Below are 13,049 nucleotides of genomic sequence, written 5' to 3' on the forward strand. Positions count from 1 at the left end.
AAGATATACGCAAAAACACTTGATCACTTTCATTGTCTAATTATTTCTCTCTTCTCCCCGTGTTGATAAATGATGCATTTCATAGGTACGGCTCTTTGAAGCGTCCCCCTAACCTATCTAGGTACCTAGGAATCTATGAGTGAATGCGTCTACGCGGCGGCTACCTCCTCTGTTTCACCTTATACAATAGAGTTTTACTACCTGGGTACCTATGTATGAATCTAGGTACGATACAGGTATGTAAGTAAGTACCAAGTCTCCGTCATTCCATCTACACATATGTAGTAGCAAATATCTACCTATCTACCCGTAGGGAGGTATATACATGTAAGTAGGTAGTTTCAATGCATCTAATGCAACCGCGATTCAAATCACCCTCCCCTCCCTTCTTTTTTTTGCTCTATATGATGTTGGCCTTATCTACAATATCATCCTCGTTCTTTACATCACCTACTACTCATGTTCTCATCAAGATGCTTATTCCCATTCACTAGTCCTCGTCGTCTGACTTCTTAGCCCACTTGCGGTAATGCAAGGCAGACCTATACATGTACATGTACGTATCATAATCCGGGCGGGTGAATTCTTTGAGTCCCGTTTCGCCCACGTGATCCGGTACTTCGCTCATAAGGTTTCTCTTTCGGATCTGTTCCCACAGCCTATCGAAAAAGGAACTTGAGTTTTCGTTGTGAGGGTGTCGGAAATAGGGAGGCCCGTGGCCGCGCACTACGCGCATAGCAGCGTCGAAGCCAGCACGAATGGCAGGTTGAACACCGACGGTGGTGTAGCTAGGGCCCGCGACGGTAAGGTGACCTTCAAAGGCGGTGAGTAGCTCGTGGTGAGCTTCGCTCATGCGGTCGCGGTGGCCAACATAGTGCTGAGGTATGCTGTCGCGGCAGAGGGTAGCAGAAGCAACAGCTGGCTCAGAGATGTCAATGTTGAGGTGACGCTGAAGGGCTTCGCGAGCCATCGCTTTGGCCACATCTTCGGAGGGATACACTTTCCAGCTATCCCAGTAATGGCCACCCATCATGACGGTGAGCTTAGTGCCAGGCACTTCGTTGGGGTTGGCGATGTCTGAGTCAAAGAGCACACCCAGAAAGCACTCGGGGTTGTTTGGTGTGGTAATGGGAACGAGGTAGCCCATCCCGTGGTTCCGGCTGAGGAGATCAGGGTTTGGGAACCAGAAGTTGATGACCATCATGGTCACAGCATGGGTGTCAGCAAGTGAAGGGAGTCGGGTGTGGCCATCCTCGTATTTGACTAGTTCGGCAAGGTGTTTAGAGAAGATGGTGCTGATAACCTTGTCATATTTCTCCGGCTGCTCCTGGTTGTTCGCCGTCGTTATCTTAGAAAGCAGTCAGCATTGGTGCAAAAGATGCTCTTGAGCGCCACACAAAAACACGTACAGATACTTGGTTACTGTCGTAGGCCAGGGAGGTGACTGGGCAATCAGTTTTGATTGTCACATTCTCCCATGTCCTAAGATCTTGAATCATGCTATTGGCAAGGGTAAGCAGGCCGTCTTCAAACACTATGGTATCGTAGTTCAAAGCTTCTGTTGCGAGTTTTCCAACCTGAAATCGATTTGGGCCATCCAGTATATCATAGGAAAGAATAATATCCTTCGTATCTACCCAGGCACAACCATCATTTGTTGGGAGTATGCATGAACGCCACCAGTTACTGAAGGCCGTCTGTTTCACACTCAGTTTATATACGTCGCCGCCATAGATGCCATGCATCATGCCAGAAAAAACGTTTTTGATAAATCGATCGTCTCCCATTGTCCTCTCGAAGAAGGCACCTATGGATTCGTCTTTGGCCAACTGTTCAGCGTGCGAGATATCAGATTGCCGCCACCTCGTCTCCGCCCTATATTTTGCGGCATTCCAACCAGAACTTAGAAACCCATCCCATATGGGTTCGGTAAGAATGCTTAGGGTACTCCTGACGATGTTTGTTAAGGAGAGGTTACCTTCAGGTAGCTTAACCAAGTGGTCCGGGTAATAGAGGTAACGAGTGTTAGTGTTGCCTTTAGGGATCATGATTTTGTCCATTATCTTCAAGTTGGCCACCTTGGAGGAGGGGTAATCACCGGTTAGCAGGGTTCCTGTAACCTAGAACGTTTACTTAGAATGTTTACCCACCACATCATAAAAGACGAGGTCGTCATACTTCAACGATGACTTGCCAGTTCGAAGCATGCGCGGACCATGCTGGAAAAGGACCTTGCTCGATTTGTCAGGAGTATGTTCCAGCCCCCCGTCTATCCATCCGCCCAGTCTGCCAGATCCCTCATACAGCGTGATTTTCGCATCTGGGGCATGGCGGGCTAAGTAGTGGGCCGTGGTCAATCCGGTGATGCCACCACCCAGGATAGCGATATTGGAAGGGATATCATTCTCAGCACCAATAGTTGCAAAGGACCGGGTTCGGAGTCGCGGGAGCTTTTCGGTTCGATCACGGGCCAATTGAGCAACAAGTAACGGTTTGAGAGGCCATCTGGGAGTTGCCAATGCTAGGGAACTCAACCGGCGCGAGGACGGCGGCGTGGCCAAGGATGGGGAGATGCTTCTACGAGCATGCCGCGCGTGGGAATATGTAGACCTCAGAAGATTGATGAAGGCATCCTCTGGATATTTAAAAGTCATTGCATGCGTAGGGTAGCCAGCCGTGGCGGTGGATTTTACATGTTGTTAGAAAGGATGTGCGCAGTTGTGAGTTGCGTGTGTATCGAATGTTGGTTAATATGTTGAAGTGCATGTATGTAGTAGGGTAGTACATATGTAGCTATTAGCTATAGTAGAAGCTACTAACCTTATAGCAAGGTTACCTACCTACCTGGTACCTATACTTTCTACATACATAGCGACTGGTCTGTCGGTATCTGAGAAGTGATGTACCAATCAATTACATACTCCGGGTACATATGTAGCACCCGACTCCCATCGGAAAAGATGGACTAACAGTCTAACTACATCATCATGTACCTACATAGTAGTACATATCGTGATACAATACATGCATAGACTTAGCTAGGATATAGCAGCATTAGGTACATACATGCACTGTTACTATCATGCATATATACCTACTTTAGGTATGTATTGGAAAATCAACATTGAACTTCACAGCCATTAAACGTCAACTTCCGAGAAAAAAAAAAAAAAAAGACTTCGTTTTGTAACCAGTCACAAAATGCATTGGGTATATTCGTTATTATAATAAGCTCATGTCACAAGATCCCTAGACTTCTTTTTTGTTTTCCTTGCCTGTCACCAACTTAAACGCCTTGGTCAATAACGAATCTAATACTGGGAATGGGAAACTCGCAAATCCCCCCTACCCTACCCTATCCGCCCCCCTTAACGACTTCGACCGTATTCATCGCTTACGTGATTCCTCTGTATTTCAACCATGGATGCCCTTCACCCTCACCTAGCCCATGAAACTTTATGCGATGCTTTCGTCCATTGCTGCCGTCTCTTGTGCCGCCTCAAACGCTCCACCCGGCACCAAAAGCTCCTCCGGCGCACTGGGATCCACAAACTTCCTCTCACTCACATGGTCCTTTGATCCGTCAGCCGTCCATACCTTGTCTTGGAAGGTTCCTCGCTGTCCCTCTTCGTGCTTGTACGGGCAGAACCGATTGGTGCAAGGCTTGAATCTGCACATCGTCTGGAGGTGAGTGTATTTGCAGCCCTCCACCGCGCAGTCACCTCCGTTACGGCAAGGAGGCATATCCGGATGTCGGAACGGGCAGCTCGGGTTGGTGCAGTTGGGAAAGAATTTGCACTCGAGTTCGATCTGGTGTGCTCTCTTGGCTGCCGGCGAAGGATGGCGACCAACACATTTGCGGTTCTTGCAAGCCGCGCCATATGCGCACACATCAGTGATATCAATCGTAGTGTTTGGTGGCGCTGCTGGGGACTGGTGTGCAAATTTGCATTCCTTGTTGCTACAAGCCAGGTTGAATCTGCAAATGGTACCGTCGGGATTAGGCAATTCTCGTTTACCTTGGCCCATGTCAATGTCATCGTTGTCCGTAGAAATCTCGGCTCCATTGGCTGGATCAGCCTGAGACATCCTGTGGCCATTGGTGTGGCCTCCTCGTCGACCACCTCGCGGGTTTTGTACACGGTCAAAGAGAGATCTTCCATTGCCGCGACCGCCCGCTCCCTGGTTCTGCTGAGCGAGTTGATGTTGCATCTGAGCCATCATCTGGTTTTGCTGCTGAATGAGTTGGAACAGTTGTTCGGGAGCGCCGCCTGGCATCATCCAGCTCATGTCGTTCATGCCATTGGCGCTATTGGGAGTAGGCATACTAGGCATATTTCCAGCCATCTGGTTAATGTGTGTGGCGAATCCAGAAGGGCGGTTATTCGCCATACGGTTATTGGTGTTGCTGGTGTTGTTATTGTTGCCACGCGCAAAACCACCTCGCGGCCCGGTAGGAGGTGCGCGATGTGTGTTGATACGCTCGTTGCCGTTCGATCGGACGCGATGCAAGACACTATCATGGCTGCGATCCATAGCCTTAGTCATGTGGCCAAGCATGCGCTTCTCTCGACCAGGTCGAGCGTTTCCGTTTCTCATGGATCGGGGACCTGTGGGACTAGATGATGTTAGTTGATGGAAAGAAAGGTAATATGAAAGAGCAGACTTACGCGTTGAGCTCAGCAGTGTCCGTTACCATAGCCATGTCCGTGTCCTGGTCTGCGGAAGATAGGGCATTTTGGGCATCACCAGAACCAGTGTTTTCCAATTGAGCTGGTCCTCCATTTCCTTGGGAACTCAAAACCTCTATCTGTTCGAACAACCATTTCGCAAAATCTCGGGCACCAGGATCTTCGGGGCCGAGGCTGAGGAGATCGCCAGCAAGTTCGGCAGCGATTTGATCTTGGGTCTTACCATTGACCAGCATTAGTATGATGTACTCGGATAGTGCCGAGTCATCAGCGCCTCCTGAGGCCCAGCCAACTTCAACCAGCTTGGGTTGGATGGCCTTGTTGAGCTCATCCGCCAATGGCGTATTCATGGCTAACTCAACAGCCATCTTTGACTTGTGTGCTTGATTGCGAGGAGAACTCTTTTAATGTCGGGGAAAAAAAGGAAAGATGTGTGGCGATGTACGGCGAAATGGAGCGATGTATGATGGAGTAGAATAGAGTAGAGGTGAAGAAGAGTAATAGGTTATAGAGTCGCGATGTCGCAATATTGAAAGGGAAGATTCGCGTGGCTTGTCTTGGCTGTATAGGCGACAGCGGTGGCAACTCAGTGTGCAGTGTTGCAATGTTCAAGAAGTGGGTAATAACAACTTGATTGATATCCTTACCAAGTTAACCAGTGCTGTATGAAATGAACAAATGACCAAAGAGGTAGAGATTTGTTAACAAGTCAAGTTGTGTGAAGTTTGGACAAGGTTGAAAGGTCGACTTGCTGAAAAAGAATGACGTTGTTGAAGATTGAAAGATCAGTCAGTTTAGCTAGAGGAGGCCGGAATCTGGGAGAGTGATAATTTCCTTTGCTGCTTTTTACTTTAGGGTACTTCGTACCTTAGTACTGCTTTGTTAGCACGGCGCGCGGACGCACCGCCATCCATTCAATCTTCATAGGTCACGGGTACATAAGATTAGGTTACCACGTACATATGTACTATGTACCTAGCTTTGCTTAGTCATTGAATCATGTATACAATAGTACTAGGTAACAATACAGTGAATACACAAATAGTCTGGTTACCTAAGCAGCTTGGAGAAATACTGCCATTATGTGCCATGAACTATAGTGGTCCGTGTGCTGCATACTACTAGGTAGCGTACATAGTACATAGTTACCTAGGCCCTAGGGTAGGTGCTAAACATTGAACTTGAAGTCTACACATGTGGTTTTAATATGAAATCTTAGATAGGATCGATAGATACACATGTGCACTTAGTTATATACATCTATACCTACCTAGGTCCTAGCTACTAGTATTCACCTACAACATTGAAGTAGATATGTAGATACATATATCTAGACATACATACATATGTGTGTCCATCAGGGTCATCGGATGCCAATTGACTCATTGCCCATGTGTCACCAATCACTCTTCACAAATAACAAACCCCATACATATGTATGGGGTTAATAACTCTCTGCTCTACGACGAACATGCACATGTGGTTTGATTATGATATATTTTAAGAGTCTTCGGTGTCAGGTATGCCAGGCACCTTACTATTAGCGTACCTAGGGCACTGACAAAAAGGGGTTCCCCAGCTTATCTCACCAATGAATTAATATCAAGGTTAGTAATGACCGGCGACGGACATGATATCGGAACAAGGCGGGGCGAGGAAAGTTACGGGCGAAAGGGCTAAAGGGCCAAAGGAATTTTTTAAGATTGGAATCAACCATGTACATCAGTGATATGGGCAGATATAGTAGTAATAATAGTACATAGTACGAATGATGCGAATAAAATGCCCCTCCTAATATCCTTTAACCCTTCCAAGGTTTATGGAGTGTTTACAGATTTTCTGCCTATCTAAGCAGGTCCTGCCTGGCTACTAGACAAATAACTAGGTGCTACCATATGTATCTAGGGTAACTAGATGTAACTAAGTAATTCTACGAATCGTTGTCGATGACGCTTCGGGATTACAACTGATAACAACCTTGAAACAATGAAACTACTGGACCATTTTGCTGCTTAGTTTGCTGCGGGGAAAAGATCGCATTACTCAACTCAGTGCTGTAACGGAGAGGGGTAGTATGTGTGTGGATGTGATGTGATATCCGTAGATAGCCCTGCTGGAGGTACATATATCTACCTAGGTCACCTACATACTACATAGCCTAGTAGGTAGTAGGTAAGAGGTATATACCAGACATGTTCCGATCTTTCGTCAGAATTACTCGCTCCAGTTTGACATCTTTGACATCTCATCAACATCAACAACATCTTCATCCAAAGCAAATCAACAACTATCTCCGCTTTCTATCTACCATGCCGGACTTAAAGTATGATCTTACTGCCCCAAATGGCAGAAAAATAACTCTTCCTACCGGCTTATTTATTAATAATGAGTTCGTCAAAGCAAGCGGAGGAGCTAAGATCACCAGCATCAACCCCACGTTAGTTTAAACCTCACTCACTCGTCCAAAAGGTAACCTTGAGCTGATCAGTTCCACTTAGAAATGAGCAAGACATATGTTCAGTTGAAGCAGCCAGTGTTGAAGATATTGACAAGGCTGTAGCTGCTGCGAGAGCCGCGTTGAACCATGAATCATGGCGAGATCTCTCTGCTACTGACCGTGGTAGGTTGATGTATAAGTTGGCCGACCTAGTTGAGCAGGAGAAGGAGAACCTCGCCACCATGGAGACCTGGGACAACGGCAAACCGTTCGGTGACTCCCTAGGAGACTTAGAGGAGGTCATCAGCGTCCTCCGATACTATGCTGGCTATGCTGACAAGATCCACGGCGAAACTATTCCCACGACCAGTGAGAAATTTGTCTACACTCTTAAACAGCCCATCGGTGTCTGTGCTCAGATTATTCCTGTAAGTGCGGTTACTTCATCTTGCTCACCTCTCATCCATCTATGGTAGCTACCCAGGCACCTACCTAGTACTCTGCCATTTTGTGGCATTCATCACTGACACTTAGATAATGCAGTGGAATTATCCCCTAGGAATGGCTGCGTGGAAGTTGGGGCCGGCTCTCGCTTGCGGAAACACGATCGTACTGAAACCTGCCGAACAAACACCTCTGTCGATCCTATACTTTGCCAACCTCATTCCCAAGGTTGGTTTCCCTCCTGGTGTCGTCAACATCACCAACGGATATGGAAGGGATGCCGGTCACGCACTTGCAAGCCACTTGGGCATTGACAAAATTGCCTTCACCGGCTCAACAAACACAGGAAAACAAATCATGAAAACAGCTAGCATCAACATGAAGAACATCACCCTCGAAACCGGTGGAAAATCTCCGCTGATAGTCTTCGAGGACGCGGATATTGAGCAGGCGGCAAAATGGGCTCATGTCGGAATCATGAGTAACATGGGGCAGATCTGCACAGCAACTTCCCGTATCCTCGTCCAAGAAGCCGTTTATGAGAAATTCGTAAACGAATTCCGGGAGACGGTCAAGAAAACCAGCAAGGTCGGCGACCCCTTCGCCGAGGACACCTTCCAGGGCCCTCAGGTCACCAAGGATCAGTACGAGAGGATCTTGGGTTTCGTGGAATCTGGCAAGTCGGAGGGCGCCACGCTCGCATCTGGTGGCGTTCCTCTCCCGATTAATGGAAAGGGCTTTTTCATCGAGCCAACTATCTTCATCGATGTGAAAGAAAGCATGAAGATTTATAGGGAAGAGGTGTTTGGACCTTTTGTTGTCATCGTGCCCTTCAAGACGGAAGCTGATGCCATCACGATGGCGAACGATACCACGTATGGTCTTGGCGCGGCTGTATTCACCCAGAATCTCCAGCTTTCCCACCGCGTCGCCGCACGCATCGAATCTGGCATGGTCTGGATCAATTCGTCCAATGATTCTGACTTCAGAGTGCCATTCGGAGGTGTGAAGCAAAGCGGTATCGGTCGAGAGTTGGGAGAGGCCGGTCTCGCGGCGTACTCGCAAACAAAGTCCATTCATGTGAACATAGGTCAGAAATTGTAAGAAGCGGAGCTGCTCAATGTTGGAAGGAACATCATGATCAAATTGTTCGAAATAGTATCGACCCTACAGGCTGGCCGGCCATGGCAGAGGTGCGATGTTTGAGAGACCGCGATAATGTAAGCTCACGATTATTCTACTATTTGTAGTGAGACGCTGTAATGGGTGGACGGATAGATGGATGGATGGGCGAAGTATGCGAACTTGTTACACCATGCTGAATCATAGATGTATCTGGAACCAGACCATTCCATATATATGTATTTGTATAGTTATATACTTAGCTACGTAAGCTGATTATTTCAATAGTGAGCTTATGTATGTATGTATGTATGTATGTATGTATGTATGTACGTGGTTGTGACTCGTGAGAGGTTGATTTCGGGTAGGTAGTTACTAAACAAGGGCCTTGGCAAATAAATGCCGTCGCGAACTTTAATCTTTGTAGACATCTGAAGTTTATGTTTCAACCGTCCGTCTTAAATAAGATTTCGGCACCTGGACCTTCCAACGTTTCAATGTTTAATTCCCGAATAAACCATATGTATGTACATTGACTGCCAAGTGGAAGTACCTAAAAGTATCTTACCTATGTCTAAAAAACCGTTAGGTAACCAGTTGACCTAATTGAATAACGTTCAAGCCGTTGTATCAACTTATATGGAATGGCCGGCAGTTAAGATGGAAAGGGGGTCAATAGATTGGGGACATTTGTATGTATGTATATATCCTGCGTCGTTACATCCAGATATATGACGTTTCCCCAGATGGTGATTAATGTCGATGTTACCTCATCAAGTCCTTGGTATGCCACACATAAAGCAACCTAACAGTGAGGCACTGTTGCTTGTCTTGACCCAATCGGCTTGGCCCAATACTTTTTGTGACTTGTCGATCCTGGGATGAAGATCACTTCCTTATATTCCACAAAGCTAGATAAATTAGCACAAGAAATAAATACAGCATGTAGAAGAACATGAAGAATGCCCTACTGTGGTAACAGCTGTGGTAACACGCGCAAGGAAGGTCCCACAAGGATGAACTTCCAGGATCGCGTTGGGGATTCATTTTCTAATTTTAATAAGCTTCCTGATCCCGTAAAGCAACATTTGAATCAAAGCACCCCTGTGGATTTGCCTGATGCCTAGCAACAATAGAGGTATGTACCTCCTAGGTAGGTAAATACATATGTAGGTATTGTATTGTATTAGCCGAACAAGTTACGAGAGACTTGATGACCCTATGTATCCTGTGTATGCTATGTATGTTGGTCTCTGCACAAGAATAGTAGAGCCAAGATTTACTCACCATTCCGTTGGCCAAGAAAAGCAAAGACGAAAAAGCAATAATAAAAAGTCACCCCGCCCTTCGTCCTACCTGGCGCAACAGCTTGTTTAACTGTCTACTACTTAGTACACAATAGGTAGCCTATCCCAGCTGTTCGTGTCAGTGCTTATCGCCTTATCCTACATTCACGACGCGGACAAACAACACACAGCGCAGCTCAAGCCAAGTAACGTTGCGGTGTGTAGTAGTGAGAAGATAGGGAAAGGAAAGGGAAAAGGGAAGGAGACCCGAGCCACCATAATCTGTCTCTCTTCAAGCTCTTCAGCCTCCACCCTTCCCATCAAAGTCGTAGGTGCAGCCGTACCTCGATCTTGATAGGAAGCTTGCCAAATCTCCCCATCGCGTGGTTGAGAATTGGAGGTCCCAAATTGGAGACAAACACAACCTACATTGGCATTAACATCAGCCGGGTTCGTCGTCCCAACTCTCGGGCGCGTGCATCTAAGAACCTTGGGAATATTTGGATGAGCCAAAGAAACGGAGAATTGGTGAATCGGGGAAATCAGAGAATCGGAGTCACTCCTAAATGAGAGAGTGACATCTGTTCTTGGACACTCGCACACTACCATTACTTATTTCTTAGTAATTCGTCCCTTCGAGTTGCTTCCCTGTTTTTGCATCATTGAGATTCTCCATCTTACTACGCCGCAACTATGTTGTCGAATTTCTTCCTCTCGTTTGCACTACTTACCGCCACGTCGGTTCAAGCAATATGGCCAATTCCTAGTACCATCAGCACGGGTAACTCTACTCTCTGGATAGGAGAGCATCTACCCGTCACTTACAACGGTGCCCCGGTATGCTTCTTTTATTTACACCTCAATTCCAAACGTTTATAACCGCTCGGTCATATTTTATAAAAAAAATGTTAGCATATACTGATCAATATCATAGATTCCATGGGTTCGGGATTACATACCGTTTGGTGGCCCCAAAATCTCCGCAAAGGAGATCGTCAAGGGAGGAGTATCACGTGCGTTGAAGCATATTCTAGACGACAACTTCGTCCCGTGGAAGTTATATCCCCGACTACAACTTGAGAAGACCGAGCCAAGTCTCCATGGCCACAAACAGTACATATCACGGCTGGAGATCGTCCAGACCGTGGCGGATACTCCAGACACGCTCAGGCCTCTCGCTGGCGATGTTGATGAATCGTATAACCTAACCGTAAATGTCCACGGATATGCCAAGATCACGGCTGTCTCCTCCACTGGTGTTCTGCGAGCTCTAGCGAGTTTCTCGCAGTTATTCTTCCAACATTCACAGGGCCCAATTTACTCGAAATTAGCTCCTGTGACGATTAGCGACTGTCCTGAGTACGACCACCGAGGCATCCTCATGGACGTCTCGAGAAGCTACCTCCCGGTCGATGCTATCTATCGTACTATTGACGCCATGGAGTGGAACAAGATGAACCGACTCCACATCCACGCGACCGACTCTCAATCTTGGCCGCTCGAGATCCCCGCCCTCCCAGAACTCCACGAGAAAGGCGCGTATGCTCGGGGGATGACGTACACGCCTATGAACGTGGCTGCCATCCAGACGTACGCAATCCAACGCGGTGTAGAAGTGATCTTCGAGATCGATACCCCGGGCCACTTCGGGGTCGCAGCTCTATCTCACCCAGACCTCATTACCGGCTGGGGCGCATCCCCTTGGACAACTTACTGCGCCGAGCCCCCATGTGGTCAGCTACAACTTAATAACCCAGACGTGGACCCATTTCTCGATACGCTCATGGACGACCTTTTGCCACGCGTCGCGCCATACTCGGCATACTTCCACACGGGTGGTGACGAGGTCAACTTCAATGAGTACAGTCTTGACCCCACGGTCGGCACCAACGACTCGGCTGTCGTTGTCCCGCTCCTGCAGAAGTTTATCGACAAGCACCACGACAGGGTGCGTAGGGCCGGCCTCGTCCCCATGGTCTGGGAGGAAATCCCCGCCAGCTACAACGTCACTATTGGTGATGATGTGGTTGTCCAGTCCTGGCTTGGCGATGCGGCCATCAAGAGCCTCACCGAACAGGGCCACAAGGTTATTACTAGCAACTACAACTACTGGGTAAGTACTAGATAGCTATGCTATTTCTACATATAAACGCGATGGGCCGTGACTAATAGGTTGGCTTCTCTAGTACCTCGACTGTGGCCGCGGACAATGGCTCAACTTTGCAGAGGGGGAGTCGTTCGAGGAGAACTACCCATTCAACGACTGGTGTGGGCCGACGAAGAATTGGCGGTTGATATACTCGTACAACCCCCGAGCGGGGCTAACGGAGGCGGAGGCAAAACTAGTGGTGGGCGGTGAGGTGGGGGCGTGGGCCGAGGCCATCGACGAGGTCAACCTCGACGGTATCTTGTGGCCGCGTACTAGCGCTGCCGGCGAGGTGCTCTGGTCCGGACGCCTTGACGCGGCGGGCCAGAACCGCACCCAATTGGACGCTGCGCCGCGCCTCGCCGAATTCCGCGAGCGCATGCTCGCTCGGGGTGTCAGTGCCGAACCCATACAGATGGTTTTCTGCACCCAGGGCATGGATCCGACTACGTGTCTTTTCCAATAAGGGGTGGGATACTTTACCAATCTACTTGGCAATATTGGCCAACCATGGCCTCAAAGCGTCAACTTTAGGTTTGAGGACGATCTTCTTGTACATACTCATATTTTGCAGCATTTCCGAAAAGTACACAGATAATGGAGACGAAAGGGGGAGAGGTGAGGAATGGGGAGGACGGATAAATGCATACCTACCTGCATATGTAGGTACATACCTACATTATGGACATGTATTAGTAATATAATCACATACGGCCCCCTGAGTTGATGGTATCATGGTAGGAAGTTACTAGGAACGAAGTTATGTATCCATGTCTGAGTCACACATCAACATCGAATGATTGAACCTTGGAATCTTGATTTTGCCTTACAGGTTGTTAGCGAGATTGCCATGCATATAAGTGTAGGTACGTACTAGACCAAATGACGCGAATTACGCGAATCACGCGAATCACGCGAAATAT

At 47.8% G+C, this 13,049-nt stretch overlaps 4 protein-coding genes across 4 annotated transcripts; 2 read left to right on the forward strand and 2 right to left on the reverse strand.

Moving 5' to 3' along the window:
* Positions 1–56: 56 nt before the first annotated feature.
* Positions 57–2,750, reverse strand: GGS25DRAFT_469847 (Protoporphyrinogen oxidase). The gene is made up of 3 exons (XM_049259177.1): positions 2,151–2,750; positions 1,410–2,078; positions 57–1,348 (listed from the first exon to the last, which is right to left on the reverse strand). The coding sequence occupies exons 1-3, from the start codon at positions 2,652–2,654 to the stop codon at positions 491–493; spliced, it is 2,031 nt and encodes a 676-aa protein (XP_049121303.1). The 5' UTR covers positions 2,655–2,750; the 3' UTR covers positions 57–490.
* A 382-nt stretch (positions 2,751–3,132) lies between these two features.
* On the reverse strand, positions 3,133–5,477 carry GGS25DRAFT_469849 (uncharacterized protein). The gene is made up of 2 exons (XM_049259178.1): positions 4,671–5,477; positions 3,133–4,618 (listed from the first exon to the last, which is right to left on the reverse strand). Exons 1-2 carry the CDS (start codon positions 5,057–5,059, stop codon positions 3,457–3,459), a joined length of 1,551 nt encoding a protein of 516 aa, XP_049121304.1. The 5' UTR covers positions 5,060–5,477; the 3' UTR covers positions 3,133–3,456.
* Positions 5,478–6,414: 937 nt separating this feature from the next.
* GGS25DRAFT_469852 (aldehyde dehydrogenase) lies at positions 6,415–9,012 on the forward strand. The gene is made up of 3 exons (XM_049259179.1): positions 6,415–7,128; positions 7,190–7,556; positions 7,672–9,012. Exons 1-3 carry the CDS (start codon positions 6,884–6,886, stop codon positions 8,674–8,676), a joined length of 1,617 nt encoding a protein of 538 aa, XP_049121305.1. The 5' UTR covers positions 6,415–6,883; the 3' UTR covers positions 8,677–9,012.
* Positions 9,013–10,372: 1,360 nt separating this feature from the next.
* Positions 10,373–13,041, forward strand: GGS25DRAFT_27969 (glycoside hydrolase family 20 protein). Its single transcript, XM_049257452.1, has 3 exons — positions 10,373–10,817; positions 10,915–12,093; positions 12,167–13,041. The coding sequence occupies exons 1-3, from the start codon at positions 10,674–10,676 to the stop codon at positions 12,590–12,592; spliced, it is 1,749 nt and encodes a 582-aa protein (XP_049121306.1). The 5' UTR covers positions 10,373–10,673; the 3' UTR covers positions 12,593–13,041.
* The last annotated feature ends 8 nt before the right edge of the window (positions 13,042–13,049 follow it).

This window comes from Hypoxylon fragiforme (genome assembly GCF_022984875.1).
Source record: "Hypoxylon fragiforme strain CBS 206.31 chromosome Unknown GGS25scaffold_1, whole genome shotgun sequence".
In the NCBI taxonomy this organism is placed as follows: domain Eukaryota; kingdom Fungi; phylum Ascomycota; class Sordariomycetes; order Xylariales; family Hypoxylaceae; genus Hypoxylon; species Hypoxylon fragiforme.

Bases quoted from the DNA above. Each gene is read 5' to 3' on its own strand.
- GGS25DRAFT_469852 (XM_049259179.1), top strand. From the start codon at position 6,884: ATGTTCCGATCTTTCGTCAGAATTACTCGCTCCAGTTTGACATCTTTG. The intron at 7,129-7,189 runs GTTAGTTTAAAC...AGTTCCACTTAG, and splicing joins ATCACCAGCATCAACCCCAC to AAATGAGCAAGACATATGTT. The intron at 7,557-7,671 runs GTAAGTGCGGTT...TAGATAATGCAG, and splicing joins TCTGTGCTCAGATTATTCCT to TGGAATTATCCCCTAGGAAT.
- GGS25DRAFT_27969 (XM_049257452.1), top strand. From the start codon at position 10,674: ATGTTGTCGAATTTCTTCCTCTCGTTTGCACTACTTACCGCCACGTCG. The intron at 10,818-10,914 runs GTATGCTTCTTT...TCAATATCATAG, and splicing joins TCACTTACAACGGTGCCCCG to ATTCCATGGGTTCGGGATTA. The intron at 12,094-12,166 runs GTAAGTACTAGA...TGGCTTCTCTAG, and splicing joins CTAGCAACTACAACTACTGG to TACCTCGACTGTGGCCGCGG.
- GGS25DRAFT_469849 (XM_049259178.1), bottom strand. From the start codon at position 5,059: ATGGCTGTTGAGTTAGCCATGAATACGCCATTGGCGGATGAGCTCAAC. The intron at 4,619-4,670 runs GTAAGTCTGCTC...AACATCATCTAG, and splicing joins GACACTGCTGAGCTCAACGC to TCCCACAGGTCCCCGATCCA.
- GGS25DRAFT_469847 (XM_049259177.1), bottom strand. From the start codon at position 2,654: ATGACTTTTAAATATCCAGAGGATGCCTTCATCAATCTTCTGAGGTCT. The intron at 2,079-2,150 runs GTGGGTAAACAT...CCCTCCTCCAAG, and splicing joins ACCTCGTCTTTTATGATGTG to GTGGCCAACTTGAAGATAAT. The intron at 1,349-1,409 runs GTACGTGTTTTT...CTGCTTTCTAAG, and splicing joins ACGACAGTAACCAAGTATCT to ATAACGACGGCGAACAACCA.